The 16,155-nt window shown below is 47.2% G+C and overlaps 1 protein-coding gene across 2 annotated transcripts in view; it reads left to right on the forward strand.

Annotated features, from left to right (window-relative positions):
* Positions 1–16,155, forward strand: part of B3GALT5 (beta-1,3-galactosyltransferase 5) — a 101,813-nt gene that overhangs the window by 33,259 nt on the left and 52,399 nt on the right. Inside the window, exon 4 of one of the 2 annotated variants that reach the window (XR_011432890.1) lies at positions 293–2,404. Coding sequence is in view for 1 of the 2 variants with exons in the window: in XM_001493811.6 (XP_001493861.4) it covers positions 293–1,228 (936 nt within the window). In the remaining variant the exon portion in view is untranslated. Of the gene's footprint in view, positions 1–292; positions 10,759–16,155 lie in introns of those variants that run through there. The other variant, XM_001493811.6, reaches the window with a different exon arrangement.

Raw genomic sequence — 16,155 nt, forward strand, 5'->3', positions numbered from 1 at the left:
TAAATGAGGAATCTGAGACTCCCCTGGTGAAGGGCTGGCTAGCTTTGGAGCCGGGCCCAGTGCCCTGTTTTCTGTGGTCCTGATCTCACACTGTGGGGTGAATGGTGCTGGCAGTCGTCTCTGCCTCCACGTTAAACCACAGCTCTTCACTTCGGTGTGCAGTGAGATTCCAGAGTTTCTGAAACATAAGCCCTGAAACCTGGGTCTCTTCCCCTATCTCAGCCTCCCAAGGTAAAGCTAAACATGGCTTCCTGCTTTTGAGGGCTACACATCTGATTTTGTTCCATTTCAGATGGCCAACGTGAAGATGATGTTGCTGTGTCTTTCACTGGTGGTTCTGGGAGCCCTCTGTTTGTATTTGAGCATGTACACTCTGATTCCTTTTAAAGAAGGGCCGTTTGTTTTCAAGAGAAGGCAGGAGAACTTCCTTCAGCTCCCAGATGTGGACTGTGGGCAGAATCCTCCCTTCCTTGTCCTCCTGGTGACTTCATCCCAGGAACAGACATTGGCTCGCACGGTCATCCGGAACACGTGGGGACAAGAAAAGATTGTGAAAGGAAAACGAATAAAGACGCTCTTCCTCTTGGGAACCACCACCAGTAAGGCCACATCGAAAGCGGTGGCCCACGAAGGCCGGCAATATCGAGATATCATCCAGAAGGACTTTCTGGATGTTTATTTCAATTTAACTCTGAAGACCATGATGGGTATAGAGTGGATCCACCGCTTCTGTCCTCAGGCAGCTTTTGTGATGAAAACAGACTCTGACATGTTTATCAACATCTACTATTTGACTGAGCTGCTTCTGAAGAAAAACAGAACAACTCGGTTTTTTACTGGCTTCTTAAAAATGCACGACTACCCGATTAGGATGAAGCAGAGTAAGTGGTTTGTCAGTAAATACGAGTATCCGTGGGACAGGTACCCACCTTTTTGCTCGGGCACCGCCTACGTGTTTTCTGGCGATGTTGCACGTCAGGTGTATGAAGTTTCTGAGACTGTTCCGTTCCTTAAACTGGAAGATGTCTTTGTGGGGCTCTGCCTCGCAAAACTGAAGATCAAACCGGAGGAGCTCCACTCTGAGCAGACCTTTTTCCCAGGTGGGTTAAGCTTTTCCACATGCCGTTTTAGGAAGATCGTGGCCTCCCATTTTGTCAAGCCTAAGGATATGCTGATCTATTGGCATGCTCTGGAAAGTTCCCTGGGAGAAGAGTGTCCAGCTGTCTGAGGGGAGCCCAGCGGCACATCTGGACACACTCCACGACCCATGCGTGATAGTTTTTGAAAGATCGTCGGATGGCACCGCTGGGGATCATCAGTGGGGAGGGAGAGAGTGAGGAAGGAAGAGGGAGAAGATGGAGAGTGATGTCCTGTGGCATTCCAAATCTAAACTAGGACGTAAGCTTCATTGGAAGCGCTGGATGATTCCCACTTGATGCCTGAGCAATAATAGATACCATCTCTTGAGGACACTGTGGCACTGAGTGCTCAATGGATGCCTTCCTTTTCCCATTTCAGAGATCCGTCTCCATCTGAAGGGGTGAGTGTGACCATCCCTATTTTATGCAGGAGGAAACGCAGCTTAGAGAGGTGCGGGAACTCATCCCAAGGCTCACAGCCAACAGACGTGGGAGCAGGGATGAAGATGGAGCATTCTCAGAATCCAGTCGGCAGCCCCCGACTTGGTCCACCCCTCCATGTTGCCTCCCCTGGGGGAGAGCTGTGGTGAAGAGGCTCTGAGGGAAGTCGTGCTGCTGGCATCCTTCAGACCCTTTGGAGAGACCCCTCCTCCTCAACACCCAATCCTTGGGGTTTTTTAGTGCTAAGACTGGGGTGAACAGATGCGCCCCCAGCTGCCTTCATTCACTGGGATGGATCTGGCTGGACACGGAGTCCCTGGTAGCAGCTAGGCACTCACCTCATCACCAAGCAGCTCCCAGAAGATACCCCTGCAGCTCAGCCCCTGAGAAACGCCAGCTCCAGACAGAAATCGGTTTTTATAGATGTGGCTCAGAAATCATTGCAAAGCCTGGCCCGTTGTACCGACTTCTTGGCCACGCTGACCTCCCCAAGAGCGTGGCATCTCCTCCGAGACGTCTGTGGCACCCCCAGATGCCCTTGGTCTGCACTTTAGGTCTCCAAGTTCAAACTGAAGGGCAGTTGGGCACAAGGCTCTGTCTGTGAAGGATTCTGGGAGCTTTTCTGGGAATTCAGTTGGATTTAAGTCAAGACGCTCTCAAGGACCTCCTTGGATGCTGAGCACTGAAGTGAGCCCTGGTCAGGGCGGGGGGCGGCCACCTCGCAAGCCTCACCCAAGCTCATCTTCTTTGAACTTCTCAGATGGCCGAGGAACAACCAAGTTTTGTGGTGTGGAGTGTGACCTTCAGTTTTCTTCTCCCTGGAGGTTTGTATGAGCCTGTTCTGCAGGGCCGTCTGCAAACGAGGCCCTTCTTTGCAAGTGTCTTGGCCCATCCAGCCACTGTTGTGTCACATGCAAAGTCCCCTTGCTCCTGACTGCAGGAATGGTTGGTTCTTATTTTTTGCTTTATCAGACCTGACTTTACCAGCACTGAAAGCAAAGGCCTCTTGTGGCTGCGTGACTTACAAATGTCAGACTAAGCTCTTACTTGAACTCAGGAAGCGCTATTTGTTGCAAATGGTTGCGGCAATGTTAAAATGCACAATGAGCCCTGGCATCCTGTTTTGCACAGCATCTCTCGTACCTGGATCGAGCTGCTTCTTTGCAGACATGTTTTCTTATCCTGGCCACTCTGAACATGCTGGGTCACATTCAGAAAGCCTCCTTCTCAGGTGGGAAAATTGGGGACTGAGCTTGGTTTTTGAAGGCCAGATTTTTCCAGAGTCACATCCCTCCGTCCCATAGGGTGGGCTGCCCCTGATTCTGAAGGTAATGGTGGGTTTTGAGAGTGAAGGAGTTTGTCTGGCAGTAAGGCTGCCTTGTCTGGTGTGAGTGTCTTTGTGGCCGCCGGGCTGTGTGGGTGAGGTGTGGTACTCAGGACCCGGCCTTCTCAGCATTGGTGACAGCCCTCCGCCACAGGGGCCCATGACACAGGCGTGGCTCCACCTACAGCTTCTGCTGTTCTTAAAGGGTTTTCTGCAAAACATTTTTTACCACTCTATTTCTTTATGTCATGAAGACTTTTTTTCCTCTGGGGAAAAATTGTTTTGTGACTCTAGAACTTGCAGCGACCTTAGAGCTCATGCAGTCCTGCCTTTACGTAGCATGAAAAGAAAGCTCAGAGAGACCCAGAGGCTTCCCCAGGCCTCCAGCTTGACTGTCGTGGAAGGCAGAGTCCAGCTCAGATTGTGTCCCATCACGCCACCTTGCCTGTGGGTGAGAGTGAGAAACTCTGCGAAAGCGTGAATTGGGAGGCAAAGCGATGCTTTTCCAAGAATGTCCAACATTAGTTTCCGAATGGGACCAGAGAGGAGCCAGGCTGGTGGGACAGTGGCTTCCCTCGCAGGCATCTGGAGAGCAATGATTTTGATAGCAAATGCTCTTTGCCGGGTACTGAGATAAGGGCTTTATTATCTCCTTAAATGCTCACAACGACTCTGTGGGGCAGGTTACCAGCAATATCTCTGATTTACAGATGAGGAAACTGAGGCAGCCAGGGAGGGTGAACAGCCAGCTCAAGGTGACATAACTGACAATTAGCAGAAATAGGATGTGCACCCAGGCTGTTGGGGCCCCCGTGCGTGTTGGGGACAGTCAGCCCTGCATCCTCCCGGGCTGTCAGCTGCCCCTCTCCCAGTGTTCAGGGAGATGCAGAAGCTCATTGCATCAGCTGCTCAGGCTGTATTTCTGGGCACTTCTTCAGCCTCCAACCACCACCCGTGTCCACCCTCCAGCTTCTGAACCCCGGTATCCTGCCCTCCACTGGGACTGGAGAAGAGAACGATGGGGACTCTTGTGGCCTCAGCCCCTCCACTTCTGGAGTTGATTCCTAGTTCTTCTTACCTCTTTGAGAGCAAGACTCCTGCATGGGGCCTCGCTCTCCATGTCCATTTCCCCATCTCTGCCGATTGCCCCATCGGCACGTGTCACACGAGCTTATTCTCATTTCCCATCTTTTGAAACCATCAACCGCCTTCCCTTGACGCTCCTTTTCCCTCCAGCTGTCTCCTTGTTTCTATTCCCTCTGCAGTTCAACCCCACAAGGGAGTTTTATGTATTTAAATTCCTCTCCTATTTCTGAAATCCCTTCTGATCAGACTTTGGTCCCCCCCGCCCCACCCCACTCCACAGATGGTTCTTATTGAAGTCACTGATGATGACCCACATTGCTGGGTCTATGGTCAGTTCTCGGTCCTCACCTGGCCCACTTCCCTGCCGAGCGCTTGTCACCGGCTTGCGGATGCTTGGCGCTCCTGGTCCTCCTCCTTCTTGCTGCTCCTCCTTTGCCATCTCCTTTGCTTGTTCCGTGTCTTCGCTCTGACTTCTCGTGCTGGGGCACCCAGGGCTCAGCCTCAGCCCCTCTATTCCCAGTTTTACTCAGTGGTCTGGTGGTCTCATCCAGCCTCATGGTGTTAAATATCCTCCATCATGTTGACCACGCCCTGTTTATCTCCAGCCCAGAACACTGTCTTGCGCTTGTCTCGTGTATTCCACCACCTCCTTGACTTCACATAATGAGCAAATGCAAAACTGAACTTGTGACAAACCCCTCCCCCGGCTCCGAATCCACTGCACTTGCAGGCTTCACTACCTCAGGTCAGGGTCATGCCATCCTTCCTGTGGCTCAAGCCAAATGCCTCAGAGCCATCCTTGACTGCTTTGTCTCAGCTGGTGCCTCAGGAGAGACTGTTGGCTCTACCTTCCGGTTCTGTCTGGAAGCCAGCCACTTCCCCCGACCTCCACAGCTGCCACCTTGTTCAAGCCCCCATCCCCTCTCACCTGTTTTCCTGTGGTGGCCTTCTACCTGGTCTCTCGGCTTCCGTCATTGCATCCCTTTGGTCTGTTCCTAACACAGCATCCAGAGTGCTCCTTTGAAAATACGGATCAAAGCATCTCACTTCTCTGCTCAGAACCCTCCAGTGGCTTCCTATCTCCGAGTAAGAGCCACATCTTTAATATCATGAGCTGCCTCTGTTCTTCCTAACCTCATCCCTTCACGTGTTCCCCTCCCTCACTCTGGCCTCCCTCGACAGCAATACTACTATTCCAGCCTCACCCGCCTCCTTGCTCTTCCTGGACCATCCCAGGCATGCTCCACCTCCCCAGGGCCTTTGCACTGGCTGTTCCCTCTACCACAATTGCTCTTTTCTCAGATACTCTCACGGCCCACTCCTGGCCTCCATCAAGTCTTTGGTTAGATATTGCCTTCTTACTGAGGTATACCCTACCACCCTATATGAAATTGCAACTTGTGCCACCCCCCGTCCCCTTACCTTGTTACATTTTTCTATTGCACATGTCAATTTCTAACAAAGTATATAATATCTATTTATTATAAATATCTTTTTTGTTTATTGTTTACATTTCATCCCACTTGAACAAAAGCTTTGTGGAGGAATGGATCTTTGTTTTCTTCACCGATGTGCCTCAAATTCTTAGCACAGCTCCTGGAACATAGTGGATCTCAATAGATATTTGTTGAGTGGAACTGAAAGGACCTTTATGGAAGGTGGTTCTAGAGGGGAATAGGTGAATCTAGACTGAAAGGTGAGGGGCTCCTAAAACATAGCCAACACTATGGTTCCAAATGAATCAGTAAATGGGAAAATGGGTGTGTTTTTACTGAAAACCCAGAAATGTTACCCAGCAGTGCTTCCTGACCTCAGGCCCCCTTCTGCTGTAATGGGAAACCTCACACGCTGAGAAGGAGATGAGGTCCTGTAATGCCTCCATGTGCCCGTCCTCCAGCCTCCACATGGCTGGTATCGTCGCATCTACCACCTCCTTCTGTTTTGCTGATTAGAGAAATATACCTCTTCTCCTCAACTGCGTCCAACTTTTGGTCCCAGGAGACTAACAACAGCAAACCAAGTTGTCAGGAAGTATGTGTGGGATCATTAAAGTGACTTCAGTCCAATTGTCTTCTGGATGAAATAACCACATGCTCATTCATCCGTGGATGGTAAAGACCACACAATGCCGATAGTCGAGTTTATTTTTCAAGATCAGAACTACGAAGCAGTCTCAGCTCTCTTGAGCTGTGTAGGTGAGCTGTGTCGGTGAATTCTGGACTTAGGGGACCTGGTCGGCCCACGTGTGGGGAATGTGGATGGTCCACGAGTTACCCAGGAAGGGCGTCACCTTATGAGGCTGTTCTGACCCCACTGAAGGGATTTGGTTGCAAAAATAGGTCTTGGTTTAGGAGGCAGTTTCCTTGATAAGCAAGCCTGTTGTATAGATTTCAAGGACTATATTTAATAATGGAAGACTATAGTTTAATTAAATGTGTTCTAGTGGAGCTAAGAATCTATCTGTCTATCTACCTACCTACCTACCTACCTATCTATCTATCTATCCATTTACCTATCTACCTACCTACCTACCTATCTATCTATCTATCTACCTATCTATCTACCTACCTATCTAGCTACCTATCTATCTATCTATCTATCTATCTACCTATCTATCTACCTACCTATCTAGCTACCTATCTGTCTATCTATCTGTCTATCTATCTATCTACCTACCTACCTATCTATCTATCTATCCATTTACCTATCTACCTACCTATCTACCTACCTACCTATCTACCTACCTATCTATCTATCTATCTGTCTATCTATCTATCTATCTATCTATCTATCTATCTATCTATCTGTCTATGTATGTATACTGGACTCTGGAATAAACCATTATAATATGACAGCAAATAGAAATTGCAGAACTTTTTAATTTTGCAATCTGCAATGCTTACCTTGTATTTAATTACTGAAAATTGTCCCCTTGCTGTCCAGTCTCAAAGACGTACGATGAGTCCCATCAGTGATTTGGGTGGCAGTCCTACCAGCACAGCTTCCTTCCGTAGTCTGCGCTAATCAAATTATCCTAACCGTTCTTTTTCATGCAGCACAGTCGTTTCACTTTTTCTTAGAAACCTTTACCTACCCTGTAGTGTCTTCCACATATTATATTTCTTAAAAGCATCTATTTTACTTCCTGTTATGCTCTGGGGTTAACCCCCTTCTCCAACAGGATCACCTTGACCCACATTGTTCTAGACTTTGTTAATTCAGCAAGTATGAAAATCTGAACAGGTTAAAAAAAAAAAGTGGAGCTGGAAAGTGTCATATAGATTATCTGTGGTTTAAAAAACAGCCTCCTTTTTCAAGTGAGAAAACCAAGGCTTAGGAAAATAGAGTGACTTCGCCAAGTCCTTCAATTAGCGGCATCTCCGGGATTGGAAACCAGCATCAGAAAGCTCCTGTCAGTCATTCGGTCCTTCATTTTATTCATTCATCTGGCATATTTGCTCAGGGCTTTTCACAGGACGTCAGGAATGAGGGTCAAGCTGAGGTTCGCGGCTGCGGTTTTGTGCACAGAGCTTTAGCTGGGTAAACACAGTGCTAAGAAGGTGATCCGGGCATCTGTTCTCTTGACAGCTGAAAAAAGAAGCCTTTGTTCAGTGCCTTGTCTGTGGACAGACGTTGTAAACCATTTCCAGTCTGCCGTCTCCTGGAGTCCTCACAGCAGCCCTTCGAGCTAGCTATTCTTATTATAATTCACCCCCTGGTTTTGAGCTGAGGAAACTGAGGTTCACGGGGACTCAGTGACTTGTCCCGGGCTCAGATGTGGCTGAGACCCAGCTCCTTGGCCTTCAGTGGCTCGCTCTTCACCATGGCATTGTTGGGGAGTCCTCCTACGGATGGCCAAGGCATCCTGAGTCTTCCACTCAGAGGGAAGATCATGCCTGGCCTCACCCAAAGAGCCTTCCATCTTGTCCCTTTTCCTACTTGCTGTCACTTCAAGTGTTGACATGCGTCTCTATCTGCTCCTTCCTGGTCCTATTTGACCTTCTGGGACTTGGCCCCTTCTCATCTGTGGCGTTCCCAAGAATCTCCTGTGTAGCTAGGTCCTCCGACCTTTCCTGTCCCAGCCAGCCCTGTCTTGAGGTTACTCGAGTCTTCATCTCACGGCTCAAACAAGTGTCTGGCTTCAGAACATGAACCCCTCCAGTCGAGTCCAACCCACCTTCCACCTCTCTCTACCTAAAGCTCTTGCAAAACAAGCCAACTCTCACAAGAGTGTGGATTCAGCACTCCAGACATGTGGCTTCTGTCAGATTGTGTGTGTGTGTGTGTGTGTGTGTGTGTGTGTGTGATCCGAGGCTCTAAATAAGGGCACCATGCTCAGTGGCAGCTGGTTTGTGTCTGTTATCTGCCTTCCCCAAGAGTCAGCCAAGGGCAGTAAGAAGAGTGGGGCGATGTTTGCTTATGTGGGATGTGAGAAAACAGGTGCCCTCGATGTTCTCCTCAGCCGTCAGGGGGACAGTGTGGAGCTTGAGAGCTCTCGATTATTTTCACCTTTGCACAATCAGTTACACACTAATATAAGACAAGTATGTGCCGCGTGCCACCCCGTGTCTTGGAAACACCAACTGCAGGAATGGTTCGCAGTCATGCTGTTCAGAAATCTTCCTGAACTCCAACTTTCAGGCAGAATATTCAGAAAGCGGGAAATAGAGTGAAAGAGGTGGAGCAGCCTATTGAGTATGGGTGTATTTCTTACAAGCAAGAAGTGTGCACGTACTAGTACTTAGAGCCGTCTGCTCCCCTGAGCCTGGATACACAGCTGAGAGGAAAAAGGCCAGGCCTTGGTGACTCTCGCCGGCTCCCCACGCCAAGATTCTATGGCTCTGTGAGAGATTAAATAATTAACTAGTCTGATTTAACATAGCAGCTGCTGTGCCTCCTCGTTTTAAAATAGATGAGATGATGTTTACCTTTTCTCCATATCTTCCATTTGAAAGTATTTGTTTTCTCATGATATTTTTTTTTTTAAGAATGAATTTTCCGCACTTGTCATATCAGGACTAGCATTTTAGCAATTTCCCAGGAGATTCTCCTGGCATGGTGCCTGATGGAGAGGAGAGCCTCGATAATTATCTCTTGGGTTTTAAGGCGATTGCACACAGGAGTTATTCAGGCAGAATGGCGGAGTAGAGCACAGGATTAAGAGAATTGTAAGGTCCCTTTGAACAGCAATTCCTGAAGCCTCTTATAGATTGTTATTGCCACTTATTTTTATTTCTGTTTGGTTCTACATGATTCAAAAATCTGTATGTGAACATCAGGAAACTTTATCATGAGGGGAGATGTATTTGAAATAAACTCTCAATTATGTCTCTGGGATATGAAATATATTTACATTCTCTGTTTTGAATCTGTGGAAGGATTTCTAGCTTGTGGCCACTGGGAACTTAGAAGCATGAGTCCTGCTTTTCAAGTGTGACGACAGGACAGGACCCGTGGCTCTCAAATTGGCCCTGAAACTGAGCCGTGAAGCTGCCCGCCCCCAGTGTGGGGGGCAAAGAGCCAGGAAGGGCTGGGTGAGCACACGAGATGGGGAAGCAAGAAGGCATCCCGGTGCCTGCCAATTGGAGTAGTGACAAACAAAAAAATTAGCTTCTAATTCATTTTAAAAAACAATTCCTTCCTTATCAGACATAATCAACCCTAGATATCAGTGGAAAAATTAATTCCCTAGCCACATCTAGTTTTTGATGTTGCATTGTTTTGCGTTGTCTGTTGGTTCTGATACCTCTGTTCTTTGGTTTAAGAAATGAGTGCCAGGTGCACCCAGAGTTTAGATGGCCAGGGTGGCACTTACACAGCCTGGCCCCAAGCTCCTGCCCACACATGGTCCTGGGAAGTCAGTGCAAGATCAGCTGTCTCAACGGTCCAGTCCTTTAGTCCCCAAACAAAGAGATAAACCAAAGAAGAGACCCTTAGTTGAATTCTGCTTTGGAAAATATCACATGGGAGAGAATTGATTTATTTTACACCTGGTCAAATAAGACATCAAGAGAAATCCAGCATGACTGGAAATTACTTAATGCCTTTATATTTAAAATATTTGAAAATGTTGTTTACCTGTATCTTGAGAGAATCTACTAGACTCTTAAGCCATTGTATTTTGGGAGTGGGCATAGGTATTTATTTATGATTTATTAATAGTGGTATTCGTCTTGAATAAAAATTAAATTATTAAAATAGCATAGTGCACTTCATTTGGTTGGTTCGAAGGTGTAGATAGATGTGATAAACTTGTCCTCTTCTTGAAATGTCAGCAATGGAAGGCCTAAACTGGACAATCTTTTTTTTATTCCACGTTGATGTTTTCTATATTTATTTTGTGTTCGGGAAACTATTTTTAAATTCAGCTCTGATTTTATATGTTTAGAAAACTATGTTGAACAACCTCGCCGTGCTTATCTTTGTAAGAGATGGGCATTTCTTGTTTCCCTTGGATTTTGGAAGCCAAACAACAGGGCCCTAACTCGTGGACGACCTGTAGGGCACTGTCTGGGTGAGTGTGAGGGTGTGGTGGCCTGTCGGGAATTTTAATCCCAGGGCATTATGAGACAGGCATCCTTTGGAATTTTCTTTCTCTCAGGTATATTTATATTTCTTAAAAGCTATCATTTAAGTTTCGGAAATCAAGCCTTGTGAATTGATACGATTGTACCTTTTGAATCTACACGGTAACTTATCTTTGATGTGTCGATGGGATCCTTGACCTTTTAAAGTGTCGTTAAACGGAAATAAAATGATTGAAATAGACGTGTTTTTCTTCGCCTTTAGTGTGTGTTTGCGACCGTTCCTGTGGTGCTGCAGACCTGGACATCCTTGTCCGCCCATGCTCTTTGCAGGCTGCATCCCTAGCCTGTCCCAGAAACAAAACTGAAGTTGGAGGGGACCCGGTGGGGGGGGCAGGGCTGTGTGTTGGGGAGTGTGGGATGCCTGGAGATGGGCAGAGAAGGGAGCATCTTCAAAGGATGCTTGACCAGCTCTTTTCTATCCTCCAGCCGGGCTTTCCCTGCCCTCCAGTGACAGTGTGGGGCTGTCTGTGGTCCCCTCAAAGGCCTGTCCTGCCCCACGTGCCATTCCTGCTTCCCCTCCCAGACACCACTCCACCATTCCCTCTCCCCCTCATCTGCAGCTCCAGTCGCTCCCTCCCTTCTAGAACATTCCCACAGCACACAAACCTGCTGTCACTTCCCACGCAGAGACAACTTTCTAGACCTCCCTCCTTTTCCAGCACTGCCCCCTTTCTCTTTTTTTCCTTAATCCTAAAACCTCTCTAAAGAACCGTCTTCCTGCTGCCGCCCATCCTCCGCTCCCACTGTCTCCTCACCTCACCACTGCACTGGAGTAGTTCTGGTGGAGGCACGCGTGCTCTCCATCAGGCTGGCAGTCATGTCTTGCTGGAGCCCTTAGTGCCATCTGACACTGCTGAACCCAGTCTCCTCCCTCAGGCTCCCCTCCCCTGGCTTCCAGGACACCCCACATGGCTGTGTTTCCTCTCTCCCCACTCCTGGTTTCCTTTGCTGGTTCCACCTCCTCTTCCCAGATTTCCCAACCAGCATTTTGGAGCGCTCTGAGGTTTGGACCTCAGACCTCTTCTCTTCCTCTCCGCTGACACTTGCTCTAAGTCAAATGACCTGTGTCCATGTGCATTAGTCTGTCCAGGCTGCTGTAACAAAATGCCACAGCCCGAGGGACTTAAATAACAGACATTTATTTGCTCTCAGTTCTGGAGGCTGGAGGTTCAAGATCAAGGTGTCGACAGGGTTGGTTCCTTCTGAGGTTTCTCTCCTTGGCGTGTAGATAGCTGTCTTCTCCCTGTATCCTTGCATGGTCGCTCCTCTGTGTGTGTCTGTATCCTGATCTCTTCTCATGAGGACACCAGTCATATCAGTCATATTGGATTAAGGCCCACCCACATGACCTCGTTTTGCCTTAAAGACTCTGTCTCGAAACACAGTCACATTCTGAGGACATCACATAGGAATTTGGGGGGATGCGGTCCAGCTCCGAATAGTCCCCTCCACTTTCCTCCTCTGTTTTTCCTTATATCACTCATCTCCTCTAGATCCCATCTTATACGTTTACGTCTACTGCCTCTCTCCTCCACAGACTTGGTGTTTTAAGCAGTGCCTCCCACACAGGAATACATTTTTCCGAACCAAATGAATGAGCCTGTGATTTGCGGGAATTGAGCCGAAGCGTGCCTGATGTTATGAGCAGGAGGGTGGGCCGGTGATTGTAATGGTCAAGACTAAAAGGTAGTGGGACCACTGGGTGGAGGCTCCAATCAGGAGAGGGTGTGAGGCACCAACCTCCTGCAGCCAGTGACTTAGAGTGAATGTGGAGCCCTGGGTTCCGAATGTGCTCCCCTGGGTGATGTGACACGCACTTAGCAAGTCGGCTTGAATTCCTCTCCCTGCCTCAGCCTGAGGGCACATGGCTGTCTCAAAGACAAGTTGAGACCACCCACCCCTCTTTCATGAGACCAGATGGGAAGGAAAGGATCATCAAAGACCTTGTGGGAATATGGTCTATCTGATTTGGGCCCCTGGAATTTTGGGGGACTGACATAGTGTCATCAGATTTTCAGTTTTTCTGACAAGGCCATTAAAAATGTCTCTTGTCTTACCACTTTGCATTTACCCACCCTGGATATGGCAATCTCTATTCAGATATTACTAGTTAATAAAGATGTAACGTAGATCTTCATATAAATGCAAATTTGAAAAAAATCGCTTGAGTTAGTGTGTTTTTAATGGTAAGTAAAAGAAACTGACCTCAATTAGCCTTAACTGAAGGGACAATTGGTTGGCTCACCTGGCTGGCCAGGCTCCCAGGGACCCCACAGGATCAAAGGGTGAGCTGGGTTATAAATGGAGAGGGCCCCAGGACTCCCTGGCAGTCAGTCTCACCCCTGCTTTTGTTTGCAGATAATCTCATTGTGTCCTACTGAATCAAGTCCTCTCTCAGTGATGGAGGCCGTGGGCCCTGGGGCTGTGAAAGAAGAGGGCCTCTGTACCAGCTTCTATGGTTCAGTCCCTATGAAGCTCTCTGATTGGTCTGCTTCTGTCACAGGCTCATGCCTTACATCAGTTCATGTTGCCGATGGAGGAGCTGAGCTTGGCCATGCCTGAGTCATGGCCCATTCTTGTGGCTCTGTGGCCTTGAGGGGTTAAAGAGGGAGACTGATACACTCTCATCAGAACCACATGGATTAGAGAGGGGGATACTTTGTCCTAAGGAAAGAATGCTACCTAGACCAAGTCATAGAGGCCAACCACAGAGACTGTTAGGCAAAGCTCTGAAATAAAAAGGAATAAAGCTGTACTGGTAAAACGAAAGACAGCAGTGTGTGTATGTCTTTGGGAGAAGATTCTCTCTTGTGCATACCTCTTAAAACATACTTCTCAAGTAGCTGTCTACTTTTACTGCTCGTGAGTCCACTAATCCCAAATAGCTTAGATGGTCAGCTAATAATACTCATTTACTGTGTGTTAGTAATTGATTTATGTACATTATTTCCTTTAATTTCCATTTGGATATCTACTAGAATTATCCCCACTTTACAACAGACAAAGGGACCTGCATTAGATTATTAGGAAGCCAAAGGAGAAATCAGCAGTGACATCAACAAGTCCCTTCTCATTGGCCTGAAGATTTTCTCTCTACGCGTAGAGGAGTGACTGAGCAAAGGAACATCCTACCCTTGTGATGAAATCCGTATTCAGGTGTACTATCCTGTGAAGAGAACTCTAAGGTAGGTAAGAAGAGAATCACTTAGGTGGGAAAACCATGCCTATGACTATCTTCAGAATTCTAGGTGATTCCAGTTTGTACGTTCAGACGTTAAGGCCAATGTCTATGATCCATGACAAAACATTCTTCTCACCAGTCACCTGCAACCAGGAATGTTGTATGAAAAAGGCCACTCCCAACGTTTTGATGACAGATGCCTCTGCTTATTCTCTCATTGTCTGAAAAGGCTTATGGCCCTGAAGTCTTTGGGGATAATGTCCTTTGTCAGTAGAGATGGAAATTGGCACTCAACAATTAGATTCCTGTTTGGTGATGAGGATCTGGCTGCACCTAAATTAAGATAATATTTTATTAGTGCCTTGGCAGCAATGCTTTCAGTAATGTTTGCTCATCTCAGGGAAGAAGCCAAGAATGTCAGACAAGAGAGGGACCTTGGACGTCAGCAGGTCCAACTTTCTTATTTTGGAGATGAAGAAACTGAGTTAGATCTGACTTGCCAACAAAAGACACCAGAAACAAAGCCTTTTTACTCATTTCTCTATAATTTTAGCTGAATTTGGATTTTGAACGCTACATTAAATCATAGCACTTACGATACGTAAAAAAAAAAAAGCTTTATTATTTGCCGATTCAACAATATGTAAGCAAAACCCCCAAATTTAAAACCATCCTTCCCAGAGGCTCAGAAAGTTTAAATAATTTGCCTAAGCCTGTCTCAGTCAGCTTAGGCTGATGTAACAACAACAACAAAAATCATAGACTGGATGGCATAAATGACACAAATTTATTTCTCACAGATCTGGAGGCTGGGTCCAAGATCAAGGTGCCAGCAGATTTGGTTCCTGGTGAGACCTGGTTCCTGGTTATGCCTTTACCTGGTAGAGAGAGAGCCCATCTCTGTGGTCTCTCTTCTTATAAGGGCACTAGTCCCTTCATGAGGGCTCCATCCTCATGACCTCGTCTAAACCTAATTATCTCCCAAAGGGCTCACCTCTTAATACCGTCACATTGAGAATTAGAGGCTTCAACAGAAGAAATTGGGGGGAGGGGGACATGAACGTTCAGTGCATAGCAAAGTCATACAGCTGGAAGTTGACCCTGGAGTCCTAACTCCAACTTCACTGCAGTAAAGCCTGGAATTCAAATTAGAACTGAAGGTACACATCTTCTAAGGAGGCAAGGTGTAATTGTATGCTTAGATTTCCAACAGTTTACTGACTGATGATTGCTAATATTCATTCATCAAGTTTTTGTTGAATGCTTATTGTGTGCCAGAGTTCCTGCCCTCTGGAACTTATTTTCTATTAAAGAAAATGGTTTGTAGGCAGGCACTCACAGTGCAGGGTGAAAAGGGCTTGGATAAATTTCATGCTGGGTGCAATGAGTGCATGCAAAAGAGATACCTAACATATTCTTCAGGGACCAGGAGAGCTCTCCAGAGAAAGTGAAATCGAATCTACCTGAACCCTGTGTAAGACCTATCCACATGGGAAGAGCAAGAGGGCTGCAGGGAGAGAAAGTAGTGTGTGGAGAGGCTGGATGTGAGCAGAAGCATGATGAGTTGGGGAAGGAAACATTGGTCAATACAGCAGAGTCCAAAGGGATAAGACTTGCAATGGATGGAAGGTTTGTGTCTCTCCCAAATTAGCATATTGAAGCCCTCATCCCCAATGTGATGGCATTAGGAGGCGGAGCCTTTTGAGAGGTTGTAAGGTCGTGAGAGTGGCGCCCTCATGAATGGAACTAATGCCCTTATGAGAAGAGATACAAGATAGAGGCTCTCTCTCTGCCATGTAAAGACACAGCAAGAAAGCCAAGAAGGCGTCCGTCTCAAAACGAGGAAGAGAGGTCTCATCAGGAATTGAATTGGCCAGCACCTTGATCTTGGACTTCCAGCCTCCAGAGCTGTGAGAAATAGATTTTTGTCATTTAAACCACCCAGTCTATTGTATTTATTATGGCAGCTGTTGCTGACCAAGGCAAGACCAGATAATTTGGAGTCAGATGATGAATGGCTTTACGAGATGTGGTAAGCCAGAATTCTAAAACGGTCCCCCAAGATTTCCTGCCCTGATCCCCAGGATGGTGAATATGAGGAGACTTCACGGCCCTCTTTATGTTACATTTCATGGCAAAACGGATTTTGTAGATGTAATTAGGTTACTTATCCGTTGTCTTTGAGTTAACGAACAGGGAGTTTATCTGGGTGAGTCCAGCCTAATCCCAGGAGCCCTGTAAAAGCAGAGAGTTTTTTCTGGCTGGTGGAAGGAAGAAGTTAGAGTGATGCCAGGGTTAAGAATGATGCAACATGTTGCTGGCTGAAAGAAGGAGGGGGCTGTGTGTCAGGAAATGTGTGCGTCTCTAGCAGACAGCCAGCATGGAAGTGGGGCTTCA

This window comes from Equus caballus, chromosome 26, assembly GCF_041296265.1.
Source record: "Equus caballus isolate H_3958 breed thoroughbred chromosome 26, TB-T2T, whole genome shotgun sequence".
In the NCBI taxonomy this organism is placed as follows: Eukaryota; Metazoa; Chordata; class Mammalia; order Perissodactyla; family Equidae; genus Equus; species Equus caballus.